The 26,344-nt window shown below is 49.0% G+C and overlaps 1 protein-coding gene across 1 annotated transcript in view; it reads right to left on the bottom strand.

Annotated features, from left to right (window-relative positions):
- Positions 1-25,652, bottom strand: part of ATP2C2 (ATPase secretory pathway Ca2+ transporting 2) — a 78,340-nt gene extending 52,688 nt beyond the window's left edge. Inside the window, exons 1-3 of the mRNA XM_052655577.1 lie at positions 25,554-25,652; positions 3,519-3,629; positions 1,289-1,405 (exon numbers count right to left, since the gene is read on the bottom strand). Of these exons, the coding sequence (XP_052511537.1) occupies positions 1,289-1,405; positions 3,519-3,629; positions 25,554-25,652 (327 nt within the window). The remainder of the gene's footprint in view (positions 1-1,288; positions 1,406-3,518; positions 3,630-25,553) is intronic.
- Positions 25,653-26,344: the final 692 nt, after the last annotated feature.

Here is a 26,344-nt window from a genome sequence, read left to right as displayed (position 1 = left end):
CCTCTTCTGGTGTAAAAATGCATCAATGAATGACATCCCTGGGGCACTGAGAACTAACCAATGAGCAGGGTGGGGACTGGAGGAGAAAGGACAGTGAGGATGCTACAAGGAGGGCTGTGATTGGTCTCTGATCTGACCAATCAAGGAAGCCTTAAACATGAGCCATGGGAAGGCAGCAGAAGCCTGGGGTATCCCTGAGCTTGACTGACAGGGAGGTGTCAGGGATGGGAGAGGGTGCAAAAGCCAGGGAGGGGAAACTGAGGCAACCGCGGCTTCATGTATCTGGGAAATTCTGCCTGTTAACTGGAGCTTTCTGAGCTGGTCCTGGGTGGGAGGTGGGGTGTTGATTTCTACACTGGAACTTGCAACAGGATCTATTTCAATTTTTTTCCCCTTCTTTCCTGTGGCTTCCGGGCATTTGACTGATACAACATGTATTCAGCACCAGTGGTAAAGGCTATGAGGGCCAGGGGCTCTGGAGCCAGCTGCCTGGCTTCATTTCCCAGCAGCGACACCTAATGCTGCAGGACTCTGGACCCTGGCTGCCAGGTAAACTACAGGACACTCAGTTAAATGTGAACTTCAGAGAAACAAGGAACTTTCAAAAATTTTAAGTTCAAGTAGGTCCCATGCGACATTTGGAACATACACGAAAAAACTCTCCTTTGCTTATCTACCTGAATTCCAAATGTAACAGACATCTGTAAATTTATTGGCTAAATCTGGCAGCCCTACACAACCTGGGAATATTTCAGCTTCTCTGTATTTCACTCTCCTCAGTTGGTAAAGAATCTGCCTACAATGCAGGAGACCCAGGTTTGGTCCCTGGGTTTGGAAGATGCCCTGAAGGAGGAAATGGCAGCCTGCTCCAGTGTTCTTGCCTGGAAAGTCCCATGGACAGAGGAGCCTGGTGGGCTACAGTCCACGGGGTTGCAAGAGTTGGATACGACTTAGCGACTAAACCACCACATCTCAAAGTAGCGATCTAGAGGAAGAGTAAGTTGGTGTTTACTTATTTACTCAGCGTGGTGCCTGGCACATGGTTGCCTCTATGAATGGAAAGACTATTATTCGTGACTGTGGCCGCCAGGGTAGTTAGTGAGCCCATCTCTCAGCTAGGAGCAGCCTGAAAGGGACAAGCCTTCTTTGACTTTGCAGTATAGCTGTCCCATGTGCTGAGACTCGTCCACGGACACCCTCAATCCACAGTTACACGATGAACGGCGGCTCCCTTCCTCACCCCCAGGGTTACATTGGTTAATGCACAGAATGATGGCCATGGTCCCACCTGATCAAGGTATTTCTTCCACACAGGTTCCGTGTTATCAGCAACAAACTCATTCCAGCCATGGACCAGCCTGCGCTGCGTCACTGAGAACTCTGACAGCCCGTTCTGTAAATCTACCTGGAGGGAGAAGGACAGGCAGGTAAAGATCAAGGAGCCCAAGTCACAGGATTCCCACTCTAGAAGCCAGCCGCTTCCATGATGACCAAGGAAAATGGGCTGTCCACAGAGGAGAGGGGACCAGCTCAGAAACCCCAAGCAAATGGGCAGAGACAGGAGGAGACCTACAATCTCATTCTTTTTCAATGAACCCGCACTTCTGCCCTACAGATGCTACAGAGAAGACAGCCTTGGGTCTACATTTCAGGGTCCGCCGTTATAGCATAGACACCTGGAGATGCAGGGACACTTACATTTTCATCTTTGGGAAGATGAGTCTGGGACGGTCAAATGGTACAGCTGCCATGTGGAAGTACCTCCAAAAATTAAAAATAGAACCACCACACAATCTGGCAGTTCCACTAGTGGTTCCACTGCTTTCTTGATACTGGTATGTATCAAGAGAACTGGAGACCAATCTCAGTGAGATAGCTGTCTATCCATGTTTGTAGCAGTGTTATTCACAGCAGCCAAAGGTGGATATGACCCGAGTGTCCATCAGTGGGTGAATGCATAAGGAAAATGTGGTACAGACAAACACACACACAGGAATATTATTCACCACTAACACGGAAGTTTCAGCTTTGCAAGAGGGAAAGAGTTGTGGAAATGGGTTGAACAACAATGTGAATGTACTTAACACTTTGGAACTGTACACATAAAAGTAGCTAGATGATAATTTTTAGGTTGTGCATTTTGCCTCGAAACAAACAAAAAAGGCCCGCCCTTAGAAACAAAAAAAGCTACATGAGTCCATCATGCATACCTTGTGCAGATACAATTTCAAGCTGTTTATACAAACTGACATTAAATATAGCGAATTTAAGAGTCAATAACTATGTAAGGCAACTTTGTTGTCCTGGTGGCAACAAAAGCTTCACTGTCTTTAAAAGGTCGATAAGAAAGCTCTACCAGGGACTTCCCTGGTGGTCCAGTGGTTAAGAATACGCCTACCAATGCAGAGGGCACTAGTTTGATCCTTGGTCGGGAAGCTAAGACTCCACATGCCTCGGGCAACTAAGCCTGGGTGCTGCAATAAGGACCCAGTGAAGCCAAAAATAAATGAATAGAACAAAAACAAAACAAAAAGGTTCTACCAGATGGTTGAGGTGATGGGAAGGCTGGACTGATTTCTAGATTCTTTTGAATAGAGCAAGAAAACCTCGCTTTTTTCCTAGGTAGGGGGAAATGTCTTGGCAAGGAAAACATATTTCCTTCCCCTCTCCAAATGCTACCAAGTGGGACTCGAATTTGATGGGCTTTTGAGTATTCTCAAGGAAAGGCTGGCCTGAAACACTGACCTCCAGCTTCTTTGAAATTGTGGCATGTGACCTTTCATTAGTGGACTTTTATTGGCTTTCCCAAAGTGTGGTGGGTTATGAGTGGACACCCGCACACACACACCATGTTTGTTTGGCTAAGTAAAGATAACTGAAACCATAAAGCAAGCCAACTCCTTCAGCCTCACAGGGGACCCTCATGGAACGGAAGTGGTCTTTGGTTTGGCTTTTGTCTTGCCCTGGCCAGGACTCCAAATTCACCAGAAGAAACTGGCAAGAAGCTGGTTTCAGTCACTGGCAACACCATGAATTATAAAACACGAAGGGTGGGAACGGCAGGTGGTAAAGAGTTTGAGCTTGAATGTCAGAACACCCAGATGCAACTCTGACTGGGCTGCTATGGAAACCTGGGGTCCCCTGAGACCCTCTCTGTCTCTCACCAAGAGGGAGGGGAGATACTTATAGCTGACTCAGGGTGTTACATGGCAGAAACCAACACAGCATTGTCAAGTAACTATCTTCTAACTAAAACTAAAGAAAAGAGAGAGAGACACGCACGGAAAACTGGGAGGATCGTGGCCACCAGGAAGGGTTTCCAGGGTTCATGCCCATCAATGTGGGTGCCCTTCCTGGTGGGAATCAGAACCATTCAACAGCAGGAGTATTTTCTAACAGTGATGATAACAATGTGTCATAGTTCAGGATTGTGAAGCCATTTTCAGGACCTCGAGCCGCTTTCCTCTTAATCTGAAAACCCCGTTGCCCCAGGCCTCAGAGATGACCTCAGTTCTTACGTAAAATGCTTTGGCTAGGTCCTCTCTGTGGCATTTGCTTGCTTCCTTGGGTGCGAGAGCCACCACTGCCTTCTCTTTCTCGATGGCTTTCAAGTCATTTTGTCCATCAATCTGCAGGGAAAAAAAAAGTAGGATTGCTCTTAGGTGCACTGGTTTTATACGGATCTGTCTTTTTAACGTATAACATACACAGAGAAAGTGTGCAGATCTGAAGTGTATAGCTCAAAGTTTTACACACTGACCCACATAACCAGCCTCCAAATCGAGAAACACACAGTCACATGAACAGCCCCCAGGAGATTTATTTTGCTGGGGTTTGAACTCTGTGCAAATGGTAACATGCAATAGATATGCTTTTGTGTTTGGCTTCTTTGACTCAAGGTTATTAGTGAGATTCATGCATGATGGTGTGTGTGGTGATGGTTTGCTAATTTTTCATGGCTGCATAGTACTTCACCAAATGAGTATAGCACAATTTATTTTTCTGTTTTACTGCTGATGGATTGTTTCCAGCTGTTGGCTGTTATTGACACATCTGTTTTCAAACAAACTTATTTTACTGAAAGGAAAATCACAAAGCTGACAGAGCAGGGCAACAATTTACAGATTCAGAATCCTGGACCTTGAACTTCTGGGATTCTCAGTTAAGAATGCACTGAACCACAGAGAGTGCTTCCTGGTGGTGACTGGTGGTATCATGGCCTGTTTTGGGAGACATTTGCAATAACCTAAGACTTTATTTTGGGGGGGTTCCAAAATCACTGCAGATGGTGATCCCAGCCATGAAATTAAAAGACGCTTACTCCTTGGAAGGAAAGTTATGACCGATCTAGATAGCATATTCAAAAGCAGAGACATTACTTTGCCAACAAAGGTCCCTCTAGTCAAGGCTATGGTTTTTCCAGTGGTCATGTATGGATGTGAGAGTTGGACTATAAAGAAAGCTGAGCACCGAAGAACTGATGCTTTTGAACTGTGGTGTTGGAGAAGACTCTTGAGAGTCCCTTGGACTGCAAGGAGATCCAACCAGTCCATCCTAAAGGAGATCAGTCCTGAGTGTTCATTGGAAGGACTGATGCTGAGGCTGAAACTCCAATACTTTGGCCACCTCATGCGAAGAGTTGACTCATTGGAAAAGACCCTGATGCTGGGAGGGATTGGGGGCAGGAGGAGAAGGGGACGACAGAGGATGGGATGGCTGGATGGCATCACCAACTCGATGCACATGAGTTTGGGTGAACTCGGGGAATTGGTGATGGACAGGGAGGCCTGGCGTGCTGTGATTCACGGGGTCACAAACAGTCAGACACGCCTGAGCAACTGAACTGAACTGAAGAAAAGGGGGAAACCAGTTGAAGTCTGGGTGCCCAGCAGGTCCGGGAAGAAGCCATGTGAAACACCTAAAGGGTATGGGAGGACATGGTAACCTCAGAAATAGGAGAATGGTGAGTATTTTTGCAAAGTTATTCCTAGTATTCTGACACCCAGGACAAGATAATCATCTTTTCCTTTTCACCAGGTAGTTGGCACAGGGAAGGAGGAAGGGGAGAGGCTCTGCCTAACAGCTTCTTCCTTCAGCTGAAATAGAGATGGGAAGTTTCCCTTTGACTGCCCCTCATCTCCCAAAGGCCCCGTTTGCTCAGAAATGGGCTGCTGACCACACCCACTTCCTGGGGTTGCTTCTCACTGTGCCAACGACCAGGAAGCAACCAAGGATTATTACACAGATCGCTTGGCCGACTCTCTCCTTAAGTCGACCTCACCATCTTCACTGTGTGAGATCCACCTCCTGGAGAAATGTACATCACAGCCTGAGACAGGATGTTTTGTCTGCTCTCAAGACCTGGTTCAAGTGTACCAAATCGAGGGCTTAATTCTTGCTCACACCACAGATGGAGGCAGTCCTGGGGTCACAGGACCTTCCTGCCTGGCTGTTCCCTAGCTTACCATTTCTGTCTGACCATGACCACACCCAATTCACTTTTTAGGAAGCAGCTCAATCAACCCTGAATGTATAAATCCAGCCCTCTCCTTCACCTTCTCCTCTCTGTCACTGTCTGTCTGTCTGTCTCTCTTTCTCTCTCTCTCAAACACACACACATATCCCATGTTTGAAACATTTGGATAGATTCCAGTTGCTCTCAGGACAGAACCCTACTGTCTCCAAAATGGCTGCAGCAGACCCCCACCTCACACCCATCCTCCCTGTGTTCCTGGTCTGGGCGGGGCAGCAGCATACCTAGCTAAAAATCCCCTGCCCACTGGAGGAGTCCCGTGTCCCCCAGGAGTGTGCCGCTCCAGTGCCCCTGCCAAAGATGGCACATTTTCCCGGCTGCCAAACCAAACGTAAAATCAGGGGTTCTCGACCAAAGGCAGTTTCCCCCCTGGGGGACTTTGTTAGTGCCTGGAGATGTGTTTAGTCCTCATAAGTGAAGCAGGGGTGGTACTGGCATCTGGTGGGTAGAGGCCAGGCACGCGGTCAAGTTCCTTACAAGGAACGACCTGAAACAGAAAGGTCTATACTGCGGAGGGCAAGAAGTCTCACTTCAGAGGTCAAGGGACTGTCTTGTCCTGACATCTTCCCAGACCAGATAGCCACCTGCTCTACCCGCTCAGCACCCTGGACGTCCCCCTGATGGCATCTACACCACGGTCACTTGCCTAATGACCAGCAAGTGACTCTCACTGAACTGCCTCCCTCTGCTCACAACGCAGCCCCCCCAGAAGGCGGGGCCAGCGCCTGGTACCCAGAGGCTGCTCCAGGGACACGCATCAGCTGGAGCCCAGGACATCAGTGCACGTGCACGCACACTCAGCTCCACAGGATGGATGACTAGACACACGCTCTTGGCCACAAGGCTCCGCTTACCCTCGTCATCAGTGCTGCCCAGGAGATGGTCCAGCTCCTCTTGCCAGCACGTCTCCTGGGGCAAGTGACAATCTCCCTGACTGATCACAGTTTCCTCTTCTGCAAAATGTGGGTGGTGCTGGCTAGCTACCCTCATCCTGCCCTTTTTTCCCTGAATCAAACAAATGTGTGCCTGGACAAGATGTAACATGGTCCCGACCTCCCATGAACCCCTAGGAAATGCAGGTCCACACCTGCCCCAGGGGCCAGGCCTCCGGCATGTGGCTGGAATAACAATGATGGTGACGTCACTTGGGTTGCTAAGCCATGTTTAGCTAACTCAAGAGCGGAAGATGCACAGAGCAACAGAAGGGGCATGGAGGCTGGAATTGCCCAGAAGTGAAGTGAAGTGATGTGAAGTCGCTCAGTCGTGTCCGACTCTTTGCGACCCATGGACTGTAGCCCACCAGTCTCCTCCGTCCATGGGATTCTCCAGGCAAGAATACTGGAGTGGGTTGCCACTTCCTTCTCCAGGGGATCTTCCCAACCCAGGGATCGAACCCAGGTCTCCCACATTGCAGGCAGACGCTTTAACCTCTGCACCACACCAGGGAAGCCCTGGGTTCAAATCCTCCTCTGTCACTGACCAGCCCTATAACCAGGGACAGTAATCTGTCTCAGGTTGTTTTGAAGATTTAAAAACACCCAACGCTGAGGACTTCCTTGGTGGCCCAGTGGTTAAACATCCACTTGCCGATGCAGGGGACAGGAGTTCGATCTCTACTTTGGGAAGATCCATATGCTGTGGGGCAACTGAGCCCGTGTATCACAACTGCTAAGCCTGCGCTCCATGACAAGAGGAGCCACCGTGGTTAGAAGCGCGTGCACCCCCACGAAGAGGAGTCCCCCTCGCCGCAAGTAGAGAAAGTCCGAGAGCAACAGCGAAGACCCAGCGCAGCCAAAACAAACCGAAAGCAAAATAAAAACAAAACCCAACTCTGTAGCTGCACTTTGCATGGGGCAGGTGCATTCAGGAAATATTCCATAGAAGATCAGTCGCCTAAAGACCCAGAGGGATTTAAGAGGTGTGGTGACCCCAACACTTCACAGCCTCTCTCTCTGACTTTGTCTTGCTGGGGAGATGTTTCCTGACATTCTCAATGAGGTTTCTACAAGTGGTTCTAGAAGATACATAAATGCTTGAATCTGTGTGGTTTTATTTTTAAATTTTTACTTATTAATTTTTTTGAATCTGAAGGTACAGATAGGAAACCTGTGAATTCTATTTTTTTTAAATCTTTGATTTTCTTTTGATGCTGCTCCTGCTGCTGCTAAGCCGCTTCAGTTGTGTCCGACTCTGTGCGACCCCAGAGATGGCAGCCCACCAGGCTCCCCCGTCCCTGGGATTCTCCAGGCAAGAACACTGGAGTGGGTTGCCATTTCCTTCTCCAATGCATGAAAGTGAAAAGTCAAAGTGAAGTTGCTCAGTTTTGTCTGATTCTGTGCGACCCCATGGACTACAGCCTACCAGGCTCCTCCATCCATGGGCTTTTCCAGGCAAGAGTACTTGAGTGGGGTGCCATTGCCTTCTCTGCCTTTTGATGCTAGGCTTAAATAATTTATCTATATATTTCAGTTTTTTTTTTTTTTTTGAAAAAAAGGGTCCATCAACAGATCAGTGGGTAAACAAAATGTGATCAAGCCCAAACAATGGAATATCATTCAACCTTAAAAAGGGAGGAATTCTGACACCTGCCACAACAGGAATGAAGCTTGAGGATGTTATGCTCAGTGAAATACACCAGTTACAAAAGGACAAATACTGTAATGACACCACTTACGTGCGGTACCTAGAATAGACAAACTCACAGAGACAGGAAGTAGAATGGTGCTTACCAGAAGCCGGGTAATTGGTTTTGTTTTTGCTCTGCTGCTTGGCTTGCGGGATCTTTGTTTCCCAACCAGTGACTGAACCCAGGCCACGTCAGTGAAAGCTCTGAGTCCTAACCACTGGAACGCCAGGGAATTCCCAGGAGTTAGTGTCTACTGGGGACAGACTCGGTTGGAGAAGCTGAAGAAGCTCTGGAGACGATGGTTGTGATGACTGGACAACCACGTGAATGTACTCAATGCGACTGAACTGTGTGCTTAAAAACAGTTAAGATGGTAAATGTTTTGTACATTTTACCACATACACACAAAATCCAGAACAAGAAAAAAACAAAACAAACAGGATCAAAGGAATCCAATCCCTCTGCCTTTGCAGGTCGAGACTAGCAAGAAATCCCACCCTTTCTTGGGAACTCTGTTTGTCCCTGGGAGCCAGCCAGATGGCTGAAAGAGGCTTGTGCGGATAAGGGCAGGGGCTGGGAAGGCAGCCTGGAGGAGGAGGGTCCAGCGGGAGACCCCTAACCCCAGCTGTGTTCCATGACCATGACCGTGACCATGGGACGGAGTCTGAGCCCAAAGTGGGAGGGTGTCTGGCCTCCAACTGTGCTCTGTAAGTGAAAGCCACGGGCACACTTCCGGGTCTGTGAACAAGAGAACTGAAGAAAGGGATGCGAAGAAGTACAAGCTCTTGGCTGTTCACAGCAGCACAATTCGGAACAGCTCAGAGTCCATTAGCTGATGGAGTAACAAGATGCGCTCTTTCACACAATGGAATATCATTTGGCCTCAAAGAGGAATGAAGTGCTGGGACTTCCCTGGTGGTCCAGTGGCTAAGACTGCGCTCCCAATGCAGGGTGCCTGGGTTCGATCCCTGGTCAGGGAACTAGATCCCACATGCCGCAACCAACTAAAAATCCCACAGGCTGCAACTAACACGCCCACATGTCGCAACTAAGACCTGGCACAGCCAGATACATAAATAAAAATACAGATTTTTAAAAAGGAATGAAGTACTGAAGCATGCTACACTATAAGTTGAATTGCGTCTTCAAAAAAAGGTATCTTGATATGGAAGCCATCTAAGTGCCTATTCATAGATGAGTGGCTGAGGAAGATGTGGTGTCTACATGTGTACACACACACACACACACACAATATTCCTACTACTCAACCATAAAAAAGAATGAAACCTCACCCTTTGCAACAACATGGATGGACATAGAGGGCGTTACACTCAGTGAAGTCAGACCGAGAGACAAACACTGTATGATATCGCTTATATGTGGGCTCTAAAAAGCAATACAAATGAACAGGCATAACAAGACAGAAAGAGCCATAGACACTCAGAACAAACACGGGGTTGCGAGAGGGGAGGGGGTGGGGAGGAGAGAAATAGACGAAGAAGATGAAGAGGTGCAAACTTCCATTTGCAAAATAAACGTGTCACGGGTATAAACACACAGTGTGAGGACTATATGGACTAGTTAAGCAATGTCTTTGTATGGTGACAGATTGTAACTAGACTTACCCTGGTGACCATTTTGACATGATCATCATATTGAAATGATGTATACCAGGAACTAACATATTCTTGTAGGCCAATTAAACTCCAAAAACAAACAAAATCTGATCTCATAGAAAAAGAGATCAGATTTACAGTTACCAGAGGTGGGGACAGTGAGTTGGATGAAGGCGGTCAAAAGACAGAAGTTTCTAGTTATAAGATTAATTAGTACCAGGCGTGTGATGTACAAAATGAGAAATAGAATGAACCCTGCTGTATGTTATATACAACAGTTGTTGGGAGGGTGAATCCTAAAAGTTCTCATCACAAGGGAAAAATATGAGATGTTGGATGTTCGCTGAACTTACTGTGATAATCATTTCATGACATTATGTCAAATCATGATGCTGGAAGGCAATGGCACCCCACTCCAGTACTCTTGCCTGGAAAATCCCATGGACGGAGGAGACTGGTGGGCTGCAGTCCATGGGGTTGCTAAGGGTCGGACACGACTGAGCAACTTCACTTTCACTTTTCACTTTCATACATTGGAGAAAGAAATGGCAACCCACTCCAGTGTTCTTGCCTGGAGAATCCCAGGGACGAGGGAGCCTGGTGGGCTGCCGTCTATGGGGAGAGTCAGACACGACTGAAGTGACTTAGCAGCAGCAGTAGCAGTACCTCTTAAACTTACACAATGCTGAACGTCCATTTATATCTTGATAAAACTGGAAGAAAAAAGAAGTTATCTTGAAGTCCTAACCCCCTGACCTCAAATGTGACTGAATTTAGAAACAGGGTCTTTACAGAGGTAACGAGGTGACAATGAGGTCATCAGGGTGAGATCCAGTTGAATACGACTGATGACCTCGTAAGGAGAGTCCTGGACACGGAGACAGACCCGCATGGAGAGATCCCATTGCAAGCCCAGGCAACTGCTTCACCAGCAGCACTGGAAGCTAGGAGAAAGGCATGGGACAGGTTCTCCACTACGGCCGTTAGAGCCAGGCCCTGCCCACACTGCGATCTTGGACGTCTGGCCCCAGAACTATGAGAGAGTAAATTTCTGTTGCTTGAAGCCATCATAGTCTGGGGTGCTCTGTTCATTAACCCTAGGAAACAACATTCTCCAACACAAACGGACCTTGAAACCCCCGTGCTGATGAAGACAGACACAAAAGGCCATGTTATCACTTGATTTGGTTTTTATGAAATGTCCAGAACAGGTGACTTTCATAAAGAGAGAGCTTCCCTGGTGTCTCAGTGGCAAAGAATCCGCCCGCCAATGCAGGAGACCCGGGTTTGATACCTGTTCCAGGGAGATCCCACATGCTGCACAGCAACTAAGCCTGTGTGCCACAGCTCCAGAGCCTGTGCTTTGGAGCCTGGGAGCCACAACTACTGAGCCCACACGCTGCAAATACCGAAGCCCTGGAGCCTGTGCCCCACAGCGAGGGAAGCCACTGCAGTGAGAAGGCCGCACGTCGCAGCGAGAGAAGAGCCCCCGTTCGTCACGACGAGAGAAGAGCCCCCGTTCGTCACGAGAGAGAAGAGCCCCCGTTCGTCACGAAGAGAGAAGAGCCCCCGTTCTTCCCGAGAGAGTAGTCCCCGTTCGTCACGACGAGAAGAGCCCCCGTTCGTCACGTTGAGAGAAGAGCCCCCATAGCAACAAAGACCCGCCACAGCCTAAAATAAATAGTTTTTAAAAGCAGAAAATGGACCTGTTCTAGTCATTTCTTTTGCAGATTCATCTACTGCAGAATGGTTTCTGTTCAAAGTCAGCCACTGCAACAGTGCCTGTCAAGTAAGCACTGGAAAGAACCCCCATGCCACTAATAAAGGATGGGTACCAGGGAGGAGAACAAGCAGTCCCTGGCGGCCCTGGATGCATTCAGCACTGATGATGAAATGAGGAGGAGGAGAGGTGGCCTGGAAAGTTCAGGGGCTAAAGAGGATCAAGAGGGGCAGTGAAGACAGAGAAGCACCTGAGAAGGAGAAGCCAGAAGCTGAACGCGTGTGAAGCCTGACTGAGAAAGAGAGGTGAGCTGAGCTTTGGGCAAGTGGCAAAGTCATCACCAACAAAGCTGTGAAGGGCGGATCCAAGTTCTTACACGGCATTGTCACTGAGGTGCCTTCTTCACGCATGAGGATGGAGACGCATACGAGAGAGATTCTGGCGCGCTTCCTAGTGGTAAAGAATCCACCAGCAATGCAGGAGACACAAGAGACACGGGTTCGATCCTGTGGTCGGGAAGGATGCTGGAGTAGGAAACGGCAGCCCCCTCCAGTCTTCTTGCCTGGAGAATTCCACGGACAGAGGAGCCCGGCGGGCTCCAGTCCACGGGGTCACAAATTCAGATGCGACTGAGGGGCTGAGCAACAGACACTGCCCAGCAGCATTCCCAAGTGGTGGCACCTTTAGCAATAGACTGAGAAGGAGAACACAAAAAAGGGCCAAGCATATCATGAGCAATAGGTTAGCCTGTCTATAACCAAGAAGAGAAGAGGATGGGTTTGCTAGCATAATCAGGGCACAGAGACCAGGGGCTGGTTGCCTTCGGGGCTCAAAACTGGGTGGTGGGAAACAGGCAGAGAGAGACTTCTACTGGACCCCCTTTTGCGTCCTGTCGGATCCTGAACCCTGAGTGAGATAAACCAGTCTTGACTAAGCCTGGGGCAGGGCCGGAGCAGAAGGGGAGGGCCTTCCTAGGCTGGGATGCTCAGGATCAAAGACTGGGCCCATGTCAACTTGGAAAGGGAGGGCAGAGGCTGCGATGGAAGGGACCCATGCGGAGGGCGGCAGGGCTGGGAACGCAGAGTCAACAGGAGGCAAGAGGGATGCGAATGAACTCAAAGGGCTGGTCCATTGCTTTTTAATGCTGGGCGGGGGGAACCCTAACTGCAGAAACTGGGTGGAGGGAACATCACCAGGCCCACGTCTCACTGATCTGGGCCCTGATCCAGGTTCCCAGCTACCAGCCGAGCAACCCTCAACAAGCCCTTTGACTTCTCTGAGCCTCCGCTTTCTCTTCTGTAAAATGGGGATAATGATACCACACATGGAGCATTGGTGAGGCAGAGGTTCTCAAGGTCCAGCCTCAGGTCAAGACGGGTTTCAGAGAGGTGTTTTCCAGCTCCTGAAATCACACCTAGTTGGTGTTCTCTGTGTGTGAATGATGTTGGTGTGAACCCAGACAGCAAAGAACTGCCAATGTGACGTGAGGTGCTCAGAGTACAGGTCTTGTGGGGAAGCAGGTGGTGCAGCTGGGTTAGGAGTAGGCCACTGGGACTGGGGACCAACAGGTGGGTGGCAAGGTGAGGAGCCTGGTTACACACAGGGAGATTAGGTAATAAGCAAATATATACCAAACATAATGTGAGCTGGCACTCTCGCTGTTGGGGAACAGAGTTACAAATATACACGGAGCTGGCACCAGCCCTGGATTGAAAGCTATGATCAAATATGTAAAATATACATGTATACACGCACACACAAGTATAAAACTGAATATGGCTCTAACAGTGTACACGTACACACACCTGCCCTGAGAGGGCCCAGAGGCCACAGCACCCCAGGAGCATGGGCACACAGCACACCAGACCTTGATTTCTAAATACCCTTCTCGGACTTCCCGGGTGCTCCAGCGGCTGAGACTCATCACTCCCAATGCAAGGTGCCCGTGTTTGATCCCTGGTCAGGGAACTAGATCCCACACGCCACAACTAAAGAGTTCGCATGCCACAGCTAAAGAGCCCATGTGCCGCAACTAAGACCCGGCGCAGCAAAAGAAATTTAAAGAATAAATACGTATCCTTCAAGCGAAAAGAGCCAAGACTCCTAGAAGAAACGGCTGTCTCCAGGGCTGGCTCAGGGAAGGTACACAACGAGCTGGAATGTCTTGTTATGGCAGAGAGCAGGCAAATGCTCAGAGAATGACGGACAGATGTCCAGACAGAAAAGTCACCATGAGAAAAGGCTTCTAATGGCCAAATCTGGGCATAAGGATAAAAAAAAAAATGAGGGTAACAAATTTTAACCCACTAACAGAACAGGAATTTGTGAGTGCATGAATGATGTATGAATGATGTATGAATGAATACATGAACAATTAGATAAAGAAGAGAAAGGGGCGGCTCTTTTTTCCTTTTAAACTTCTTATTCTGTGTTGGGGCATAGCTGATTAACAATGTTGTGACAGTTTCAGGTGAACAGGGAGGGGACTCAGTCATACATATACATGTATCCATTCTCCCCACAAATTCCCCTCCCATCCAGGCTGCCACATAACACTGAGCAGAGTTCCATGTGCTATTCAGTAGGTCCTTGTGGGTTATCGATTTAAAAAAATATTTATTTATTTGGCTGGGTTGGGATTTAGTTGCACCACTTGGGAGCTAGTTCCCAGACCAGGGATGGAACATGGGCCTCCTGCATTGGGAGCATGGAGTCTTTGCCACTGGACCACCAGGTAGGTCCCTATCCATTTTAAATATAGCAGTGTGTACATGTCCAGCTCAAATTCCCTAACTATCCCTTTCCCCTGTCCTTGTGCCCCGGGAGCCATAGGTTTGTTCTCTAGGTCTGTGAGTTAGGGCAGCTCTTTCTGATACCAAGCACCAGGTAGTAAATGAGGAAGGAATGATAAAACTGGAAAATTGCTGTTCAGCAAACATTCTAAAAGTAATGGGTTCACCAATCAAAAAATGGGCAGAAGCCCTAAACAGACATTTCTCCAAAGAAGACACACAGACGGCTAATAAACACATGAAAAGATGCTCAACGTCACTCATTACTAGAGAAATGCAAATCAAAACTACAATGAGACATCACTTCACACTGGTCAGAATGGCCATCATCAAAAATCTGTGAACAATAAATGCTGGAGAGGGTGTAGAGAAAAGGGAACGCTCTTGCACTGTTGGTGGGAACGTAAATTGATACAGCCACTATGGAAGACAATATGGCGATTCCTTAAAAAACTGGGAATAAAAATACCATATAATCCAGCAATCCCACAACTGGGCATATACCCTGAGGAAATCATAATTGAAAAAGACACATGTACCTCTGTGTTCATTGCAGCATTATTTACAATAGCTAGGACATGGAAGTGACCTAGATGTCCATCGGCAGATGAATGGATAAAGAAGCTGTGGTACATATATGCAATGGAATATTACTCAGCCATAAAAAGGAATGCCTTTTAAGTCAGTTCTGATGAGGTGGATGAACCTAGAGCCTATTATATAGAGTGAAGTAAGTCAGAAAAATAAATATCATATATTAACGCTTATACATGGAATCTAGAGGAGAAGGCAATGGCACCCCACTCCAGTACTCTTGCCTAGAAAATCCCATGGACAGAGGAGCCTGGTCGGCTGCAGTCCATGGGGTCACTGAGAGTTGGACACGACTCAGTGACTTCACTTTCACGAATTGGAGAAGGAAATGGCAACCCACTCCAGTGTTCTTGCCTGGAGAATCCCAGGGATGGTGGAGCCTGGTGGGCTGCCGTCTACGGGGTCGCACAGAGTCGGACACGACTGAAGCGACTTAGCAGCAGCAGCATGGTATCTAGAAAGGTGGCACTGATAAGCCTACGTGCAGGACAGCACTGGAGATGTGATGGGAGCGGGAGGAGTGGGTGGGACAAATGGAGATGGAGAGGGTAGCATGGAAACATATATACTACCTTAGGTAAAATAGCCAGCGGGAATTTGCTGTATCACTCAGGGAACTCAAACTGGGGCTCTGTGACAACCTAGAGGGGTGGGATGGAGTGGGAGGTGGAGGGAGGCTCCAGAGGGAAGGGACACATGTATACCTGTGGCTGATTCATGTTGATGTATGGCAGAAACCAACATAATATTGTAAAGCGATTATGCTTCAATTAAAAATAAATATTTTTTAAAAAGTAATGGGTTCAGGCAAGAATCACCAACAGATGCTAAAACTGAGCAAAAATGAGAAACAGGCTATTGACATAGCCTCAAGACAACTTGTCATAAAATACTGGGTTGGCCAAAAGTTCATTTGGGTTTTCCAGACGCTCTTCCTGAAAAATCCAAAGGCACCTTTTGTCCAGCCCAATACTAATTGATTACAACAGGGGAAACAGGAACTTCTCAGAAGAGAAACCTGGCCAGTGGGAGTGGAGAATTCATGCACAGAATCTAGGCTGGCCTGGGTCCGCACTCCCTGGGGAGTTGCGTGGGCCTGGGCAAGTTACTTCACTTTCCAAGGCTCAGATTCCTACAGGGATTTCTGTAAGGATTCAAAATAATACGCTGCATCCATAGGTGTTCAGCAGAACATTGTTCTGAAAATGAAAGGAGGGAAACTACCCCAAAGCCCATCAGCTGGGGATGTGGGTTAAATTAAAATGCCTACACAGCCACTAGGAAAGAATGTGCTTCTATTTACAAGAGCCAAGACATGGAAGCAACCTAAGTGTCCATCAGCAGAGGATGGATAAAGAAGACGTGGTCCATACATACAGTGGGATACGACTCAGCCAGAAACAGGAAGTAATGCCATTTGCAGCAAAGTGGATGAGCCTAGAGATGATGATACTAAGTGAAGTAAGTTAGAGAAAGACCAGCACCATATGATATCACTTACACGCGGAAACTGAAACACGGCACAAACGAACTTATCTACAAAATAGAAATAGACTCATAGACATAGAGAGCAGACTTATGGTTGTCAAGGGGGAAGAGGCTGGGGACGGGATGGACTGGGAGTCTGGGATTAGCAGAGGCAACCTATTATACTGATATATAAAATGGATTAAGAACAAGGTCCTACTGCAGAGCATAAGGAACTATATTCAATATTCTGTAATAAACCATGATGGGATGAAAAAGAATACATATATGTATAACTGAGTTGCTTTGTTGTACAGAAGAAACTCACACAACACTGTAAATCAACTGTACTTCAGTAAAATTTAAGAAACAGGAAAAGAGGACTTCCCTGGTGGTTCAGTGGCTGAGAATCTGCCTGCCAATGTAGGGGACACAGGTTCGATCCCTGGTCCAGGAAGATTCCGCATACCACGGAGCAAGTAAGCCCGTGAGCTGCAACTAGTGAGCCCGTGTGCTCTAGGGCCCGTGCTCTGCAAGAAGAGAAGACACCGCAATGAGTAGTCTGTGCACCGCAACGGAGAGCAGCCCCCACTCGCTGCAACGAGAGAAAACCTGTGCACAGCAAAGACCACCCAGCACAGTCAAAAATTAAAAAAAAAAAAAAAAAAGAAAGAAGAAAAGAACATGTTTGATCAGGATGCACTGTGGGGAAGTGTGAAGGGCGGAGGAGTTTCCCATTGTGTGTGCAGTAGGACCCTATGTACAAAAAAATAAACAAAAAGACACTTATGTTGTTGTATACAAACAATGGTAATTACTGTGTGATCAGATGCTGCCTGAACACTTCACACACAGTGAATCATTCCACTCCACAACAGAGCTCTGAGGCAGGTACACTTGACCCCACTGGACAGAAGAAAACACAGAGGCAAGGGAGAATTAAGAAATTGGCTTAGAATCTTCCGCTGGCAGGTGGGAAAACTGGACTTTGCCTCCAGGTGGCCGGTGCTGCGGACGCCAGTGTTCCTAATCACAGCCTCTCTCAAAGGAGGCTGGGACTGCCCAAATCAACGGCGATCTGATTACTGCAAACCGACTAGCTGCAAAGGGCAACTAATCCCTCCACCTCCCCATCGAGGAGGAAAGAAAAGAAGGGAGGGAGTGAAGGAGGAATTTCAGACTCTGCAAACTTACTCTGGTTTATGAGGGAAAAAAACAAAAAATCAAACCAAAAAACTAAGACAAGTTTCGAAAGGGAAAAGGAAAAAGGACAAAGAAGTGGGGCGGAGGTGGGGGAGGATAAAGAAAAAATAATGTAGTGTTCCTGGTTCATAAAAGACAGTAGAACACTAACATTAGCCTAATCCAATGGTCAGTGAAGGCAAAACTCACTCAAATTTCAATATGATGGCACTTGGAGAAGGGAGGAAGGGGCAGCCCAGGGGGGATTTCTGACACTGGAGATGCAGTGCCGCTGAATGAGACTAGCAACCTACAGAATCCCCCGAGTCAGAGGAGGGAGGCCATCCTCCAGGGTGTGTGTGAAATGTGGCCTATGTAAAAAAATAAAATGAGAATGGGTAGCTTGCCTTCAAATCTCAGTTCGCTAAGTCCCTGCCACCTCCTCCAGGAAGTCTCCCCAGACTGCACCTTGATGGCAGCAGCAGCAGCAGCAGCAGCATCCCCACAGGCTACAGGCACACACAGGCTGTGTCTAACTCTTTTCTTACATGTGCTGCTTTCCTTCATGGGGCTTATCTCACCTTGTAATTATATACGCACTAGCATAATTTCTGTCTTACCCACCAGATTATAAGCTCCTCTGGGTAGTACAAGTGTTTAACTCACTAAAAGGATCTGGCCTCAGGAGGACAGATGTCACAGGGATGGAGAAAGAGTGCTTATCACACGCAGGGAACATCAGAACCACCAGAGGGCTGGCTGCGACTCAGACTTCAGATTCCTAGGCCCCAGACCGCGTTCGGGAAAGAGCTATTCTAAAGCAGCCACAGAAGTATGTGAAGGGCAGAAGGCGGCTGTGCAGAGCCTGCAAAGGAGGAAAACAAACGGCAAGAACGTCTGGCATGTCCAACTATGGACCTCACACGAGGACGCCCCACCAGGCCGGCTGTGCTGCCTGCGATGATCTGCCAGCGCCGACCTGAAATTCTTAAACCACTTTTTAAGAAGGGGCCCCACATTTTCATCTTGCAATTTATATAGCCAGTCTGGCTCCTGAGCATCTCGCTGCACACTCAACCTGAGCTCAGAGAGCAACGGGACAGGGATGATTCCTAATAAAAACCATCACCGCTGTTTGAGCTAGGCATCATGCCGAGTTTTCCTTACATTCTCTCGTTTATTCTTATGACTATATTCACCCCAGGAAAGCACACTTGCGCCAGCACCTACACACATCACCTGATCTAATCTTCACAAAGAGCCATGAGGAACCTCAAAACCACTAAGGGCACATACCCGCTTTCAGAGACAGACATTTGGATGTGCAGAGACAGAGAATGTGCCCAAACTCACACAGCCAGGGTGATGGAAGCCAGGGTGGGTTCCAGCTCTGGGCTCCTGGCCCCAACCCCTGCCTACACCAAGATCTCCTGGTTAGGAGCAGTCTTTCAGGCCAATACTCTTTCCCCCGACCCACAAGTTCCACCAGACTCAGTCTCACTGGAGAGGCACAGACAGAAGGATTCTGAGATGTACCTGGTGTGATCCTGGGTGTCAGCTGTAAACCTACCAGACCTAGTTAGCACAGTAGTCTGGGTTCAATGGTTTGAACTATAGAGAATAATTATGGGTAGGGCTTGACTTTATTCCAGAGGTTTCAAGTTGCTCTCACCCCGGGGACTCCAGAATCATGAATTTGGAGCACATCTTCCTTGGTAAGTACTTGAGTTTCAAGTTGCGTCAGACACGTACTCTGCTGGGCTCCACTACCCACCCACGAGAAGGTCACAGTGAGGACGGCCCAGCCGGAAGGACACAGGTCATCTCCAGGGGTTTGGGGCACATAGGTAGGGCTGACAAACACGGTTTTAAGAGTGTCTGTACTTTTAGGGTGAACTTATGGTTGCCAGGGGAGATGTATGGGGGAAGGGACAGTGAGGGAGTCTGGGATGGACATATACACACTGCTATATTCAAAATGGGTAATCAACAAGGACCTGCTGTAGAGCACACAGAACCCTGCTCAATGCTGTGCGGCAGCCTGGGAGAGAGGGGAGTTTGGGGGAGAATGGATATACGTATATGTATGGCAGGCTTCTCTGTCCATGGGATTTTCCAGGCAAGAGACTGGAGTGGGTTGCCATTTCCTTTTCCAGGGGATCTTCCTGACCCAGAGATCAAACCCAGGTCTCCTGCAGTGCAGGCAGATGCTTGACCCTCTGAGCCACCAGGGAAGCCCCATATGTACGGCTGAGTTCCTTTGCTGTTCACCTGTAACGTCATAACACTGTAAACCGGCTATACCCCAATACAAAATTAAAAGTTTAATTTAAAAAAAAAAGAGTGATTGAGACCTCTATGAAGGTTACCTATCCCCCGACCATGGCCCACAGAAGCACCGCTCCCCCCGCCAAGAAATACCCTCCCAGATCTTTTCTACAAGGAACTCATATTCCAGGCAGAATTGTCTTCCTCTCAAACCCACATGCTGATGTCCTAACCCCAGCACCTCAGGCTGTGACTGTTTGGAGACAGGGATTTCCAAGAGGTGATTAAGTTAAAATGAGGTCATTAGGATGGGTCTGGTGTCCTTGTCGGAAGGAAAGATTAGGACATGGAGGGACGACCATGTGAGACACGGCAGAAGACAGCCGGCTGCGAGCTTGCTAGCCATCCCACCCGCAGGAGCTCGAGGAACCCAGGGTCCTTTACCCTTAATAAGGCTCATGACACTAGGTCTGGGCCAGGGTTTCCAACACAGCATCTTCAGACATGCTCTCAAACGCCTGTAAGTTTTCGAAGATCATACAGACTTTGAATATGTTTTAATAACCAGCCTAATATGACACAGCATAAAGACCTTCCGGGTGGCTGGTTTATAACAAAGAGCTGTCTTATGACCCTGGGGTCACGCCTGCATCCAGGACAACAATCACACGGAGCGCTGAAGGGGTGCAGGCTTCTCGGAAGCCCAGAGAGAACTTGGCGGGAGCATGGAGCCGTCACACAGCACGCGGTGAGGTCGGCATATCGACTTCAGGAAGTCTGACCTGTGAAGCGGGCAACTGTGCCGCCAGGGAGGCCGTCTGCAAGCCCAGTCTCTGCCCGTGGCTACCTGGCATGGGTGATGAGCAGTGAGCACGCTTGTCAACACACGGTGAAGAAACAACCCTTCCACCAGGTCTTGTCTTCAAGTTCTATGATGATTACGTGACAGGCAGGTTGTCCTGATCTAGCAGACACAGTCTCAGTCTGTGTAAATGCCGTTTTATACACATATGGGTAATTAAACATTTCCAGCATAAGCTTTATCAAAATCAAGATTCAAAAGAGTCTGAAGATTGGACCTCAAGGCCTTCCCTGGTGGTTAAGAATCCACCTTGCAACTCAGGGGACATCGGTTTGATCCCTGGTCCAGGAAGATCCCACATGGCACGGAAGAACTAAGCACATGTGCTACAACTTCTGGGCCCACGTGCCTAGAGCCTGTGCTCTACAATGGGAGGAGCCCCTGCGACAGGAAGCCTGCACACCGCAACTAGAGGGGAGCCCCTGCTTGCCACAACTAGAGAAAAGCCGGTATGGAGCAACCAAGACCCAACACAGCCAGGAAAAAAAAAAAAAGACTGGACTCAAGACTAATAAAAACACTAACAAAAACAGACAGCTGTGAGCAGACTTCATACCAGGCGTGGTTCTGTTTAGCGAGTGATCTCATATAAGGGACGATTTCTTTCTACCAGTGTGGCAGGCAGCCTCTAGATACCTCCATCACCCTGTCTCCCTTTATTCACACCCTGGTGTCATCCCCTCCCCTTTGAGAACCAGCTGGACCTAGACTCCTTCCAGTCAACAGAAGATGCCAGAAGTGAGGAGACGCCTGTGCAATTAGCAGCCCCAGGTGGTAATCCCTCCCCCTTCTTCCCTGAGAGCCTTCAGATGAGACCACAGCCCTGGGGAGAGCCGGACAGCAACCTCACAAGAGACCTGGAGCCGGCAGTACCCAGGAAAACCACCCCTAGACCTGTGACTCAAAGAAACTGGAAGAGAAAGTCATTTTCAGCTGCCACGTTTGGGAGTAACGTGTTACGCAGCAATCGACAATGAACATAACCATTCTACATCACTGGTTGACTTTTGATACGAGGTCACTAGTCACGTCAAAACACAGTTGCTACATGTGTACTTCATAATCTTATTATAAATGTAGTTTTCATAATAAGCATGTGACTATGTTTATTGCCAATTTTAGGTTTATACTTATTTAAGTCACATTTTGGCATGAAGGGCTTCCCAGGACTCAGAGGTAAAGAATCTGCCTGCTAGCGCAAGAGACATGGGTTCAGTCTCTGGGTTGGTAAGATCCCCTGGAGGAGGAAAATGGCAACCCACTCTAGTATTCTTGCCTGGGAAATCTGACGGACAGAGCAGCTTGGTGGGCTACAGTCCAGGGGGTCTCAAATAGTTGGATATGACTAACGTAAAACAAGACTGGGGGGAGCTTCCCTTGTGGTCCAGTGGCTAAGACTCTGTGCTCCCCAAGTGAGGGGCCTGGGTTCGATCCCTGGTCAGGGGACTAGACCCCACATGCTCCAACTAAGAGTTCTCATGCCACAAGTAAAGATCCCATATGCCACAACTGAGACCAGCCAGATAAATAATACATACTTAAAAGACAACCCTGGGGGCTTCCAACACGTTTCTTCAAGATGACATATATATAGCTAAATTTTGAGAAACGCCAAAGATCTCTGAGGGTGCCTCTGTGTGTGTGTGTGTGTGTGTGTGTGTGTGTGTGTGTGTGTGTGTGTGTGTGTGTAAGTCTCAGAACTCCTCTTCCTGCAATCCAAGTGTGATCTCTTAAAAACTCAAATGTGACTGTGTCTGTTCACTGCACGCCTCATGTTTGGCATACCTGCGAATCAATGAATGGTTGTCCTGCCCCAGCATAAAACCTTTCCATGATTCCCTGTCGCTCTATGGAGGGAACCCAAATTCTTCACAAGGCCCAGAGCCTCTGTGAGGTCTGCTTCTGCAGCCTCATCCTCTCCCACTAAGCCTTGCACCTCACTCCCTTCTGCCTAGAACTCTCCATTAACTCTGCCCTTCCCACATCTCCTAGTCGTTGCCACTCCAGTGAATCTCTTACACATCCCTTCTCATTAAAGTCAGCTGTGGTCTGTGGTTTGGGGCCCGTCTCAGGACAGGGCACCATGAGGGCAGGGAGCGTATGCGTCCTTTCCTCCACTCCATCCCTGGCGTGCAGCACCAGCCTGACACACGGCAGGTGCTCGGTGAATCTGGGCTGAATGAATGACCAAGACATGGGTCGGCTGGGACCTAGTCTTCACCCTGCAGAGCCCCAGGGAGATGAATCAGTTCACCAACCAGGAAGGCAGTGCGGGACGGAGCCATGCCAGTCTCAGTTAAGAGATGGGAGCCCCGAGGGTCAAAGATAACTTTCGGAGTTGGCACCGAGTCATCCAGGAAGCAGGAATTTCTGGTCCAACATTTTCCTTAGCCAAGGTTCTGATGGGCAGAGAAAGCTTTCTCCCAGTTATGAAAGCAGGTCTCCCAAATGCTTTCCTTTTCCTGACGTTGAAAATGCAGCAAGAATGAACCATCTCCAGAGCATAAGGACTGTGCTGACTCAGCCCTGGATGCTCCTGACTCTGGGTCCTCCTCCCTTGACCCGTCTCAACCACCTGTCCCCTGCCCAGTCACTCCACTTTTTTATTCTCCTTCCTACTGGAAACTGGTGGATTTCTCTGTTGACGGTCAGTCTCTGCCATGAACTCTGTTTTGGACACAGCTGTAACCTTACCACCTGGCCAATGTGAGAGCCTCCAAAGCCTCAGCTATCACGTGCATACAATTAATACAACTCAGGGGTGAAGAGACACAACAAGGTCTCAATAATAATTAGTATGATAACTGGGGTGACTCGGCAAAGTGGAGGGGAGGTTCAGAGCCTGCCCAGGACATCACCTACAACAAGTGCTCATGAAGGAGTTACGACTATTGCGGAAATGATCACGGTAAGCAAATTTGCTTCTTTTTTGAAGTGGAGGACATAAGTGGGAGAGCAAAGACTGTGAGCTGAGCTGGCAGGAAACAGGTGACCTGGCTGGCCGGCCAGCCGCCTCCCTCATCACACTCCTCATTTACTTTTTAATAATTTCCTGGGTTTGCTGAGTTGCCTTTAGAGACAGGATACTTGGTTTCTCAGCCAGCTTGCGCGGCTGGCTGCCTGGGTTTCCCGTCTCACTGCCAAGTTGTCATACATGCTTCAGGGTGCTGTTGAGAACACGCCAGGTAGGTGAGTGCCCCTCCACCCACGAATACCTACAGACGGGTTGAAGACCTGTCCCACTTTTAAGGGACTCTCTGAAAAGCTCTGGGGGCATGAAGCCCACCTTGGTTCAGAGATCAAATTCTCCCTAGCATCTCTATTCAGGATACGCCATCCCCATACCTGGCACACTTAAGTGTTAGTGTTAATTGCTCAGTCATGTCTGACTCTTTGCGACCTCATGGACTGTAGCCCACCAGATCCCTCTGCCCATGGAATTCTCCAGGCAAGAATACTGGAGTGGGTAGCCATTCCCTTCTCCAGGGGATCTTACTGACCCAGGGATCTAACGCAGGTCTCCTGCATTGCAGGCAGATTCTTTATCTTTGGAGCCACCAGAGAAGCCCCAGGTACTTGGCAAACCGAGACATCCCATAGAATCGGGCTGTAACCAACGACATCAGGAGTGCTTGAAAAATACCAAGCTTGATGCAAAAGTCAAAGATGAAGTGAAAAAGAAAAATAGAAAAAGTAACATAGAACAGGCAACCAGGCTGGCAAATTAACTTCAAATTCCTTCAACAGAATGAGTTACATGGCATACACAGAGGGAGAGAAATGGATTTCAGCGAAATAATTGGACTTTGTATCCAACCCATGGTTAACATATACCTCACATATGAAAAACAGGTTATTTGAGAACTGCCAGACACAGCCTTGTGGTCTGCCATCTAGCACCAGAATTCTCATGCTAGAGTCCATCTATAAAACACTATTTCAAACACACACACACAAATATTTAAGGCCCATACAACCAAAACGTTTTGACCGTTGTCAAGATTTTCCAACAGCTCTAATTCATTAAAAAGTCAATTTAACTTTGAGGTTTCCCTTCAGCCGTCAAAAGGCCATGAGCACCTGCAGAGGACCGCTTCAGGAATTTTAGTTTTGAACGACTCATTTACACTTCAAAAACTGTAGAGACCCAGAGATGCTTCTGCAGAAATACCACGTTCTCTGCTCTTGGTATCACGCGGTGAGTTCCGCTGACAAGCTAAGGAGAAAGTTGGTGACCCCTTGGCCCCGCTGCCTCTCTGGGTCCTCCACGTGGATGGGCTTTTGGGGACAGGAGTGTCAGTCTGTCCACTGGAAAAACTCTCCTGGCCCTAGAATCCTGTTGGTTTATCCTAGAGGGTCCTCTGGAGGCTGCAAAGCTAGCAGAGAAATCTGAGTGGTTTTTGCGAAAGTGGCTCTGGAGATGCCGGAAGCAGAACTGAAAGGCATAGCCACTCTTACTCTGATTTCCACCATTACTGCTACTATTTATGCTCAAATATTTGCACAACACTTTTTGTCGCCAATGCCCCCCTCCCCTCCCATTCAAGTAACTTAGAAAATTCCGATTGCAGTCTAGATGGGGAGACCTGGGAATTTAAATTCTCTGGAGTCAGAGAAACCTCGGTTAGGTCTGCTCGGTCACTGCTAGCCATGTGCGCCTTATCGGACATATTTACCCTGTTTCGGCCTCAGTCTCGCATCTGCAAAATGGGCTGGCATGGGCGAACGCTGGGCCCATAGCAGAAATGCGAGCTGGCGTTGTTAGGAAGACGCCTTCTTTCTAGAACCAGGGGGAGGCGGGCGAGCTGGGGGAGTGCAGCCCGCGGTGCGCAGACAGGGTCGAGGGGTGGGACGGGGTGGGGGTCAGGTCTTACGCCCCGCGCCCGGACTCACCAAGGTTTCCAACTCGCCCTTCGCCAGCAGCTCGTACTTGTGGCTCGAGCCCCAGAAGGCGAGCTTCTGCAGCAACTTGGAGAAGCGTCCTTCGAACATAGTGAGCGGGTGCAGGTCTCTCGCCCAGCCTCCCGTCCCGCCGGCGGCCGCCGCCTGTGCCTGCGTCCCTCTGTCCCTGGCGTGGCCGGGGCTGGCTGCGCGCGCCCAAGCCTCCCGGGCCAGGCCCAGGTTACCAGGTAGTCGCCTACCTGCCTGCCGCAGGTGAGGCCCCGCCCCCGGGGCGGAGCTGCGCACAGGGAGGCCCTCGGCGCACCTGGTCCCGCCCCTCCCGGACTTTCCCGCCCTTGAGGGGCCGCGGCGGCCCGGGAAGGCCCCGGGGCTGCAGAGGCGCCTCAAAGCTTGGGCTGTTTCCCGAACTTGTCCAATCGTGAGATGCAGCTGGAGCCGGGGGGATGGGGTGGAGACAGGCGATAAACCAGACCCCTCCCTACCCTGAGTCACTGAGCGGGCCGGGAAGCTGAACTCTACCGAGCCACCCAGGTGATTCTCCTGGGGAGCCACGTGAGGTCAGCTAAGATGCTGGGAGCACGTTTAATGTGAGCTGAGGCTCCTAGAGCTGCCAGGAGGCTCGGGAGCGGCCACGTGGCTTCTCTGAACGCGATTGCCAGTTTGTTATTGCAGGAGAAGACAGCTTAAGATCTCACCTCCAGGAAGGGGCCTGGGAGGGAACCCCTCGAGCTGGACAGTTTGAGGAGCCGCTGCCTTTGGGCTACACCTGGTGCTGCAAGGTC

This window comes from Budorcas taxicolor, chromosome 18 (genome assembly GCF_023091745.1).
Source record: "Budorcas taxicolor isolate Tak-1 chromosome 18, Takin1.1, whole genome shotgun sequence".
Lineage (NCBI taxonomy): Eukaryota > Metazoa > Chordata > Mammalia > Artiodactyla > Bovidae > Budorcas > Budorcas taxicolor.
This window is presented reverse-complemented; position numbering and strand designations above follow the sequence as displayed.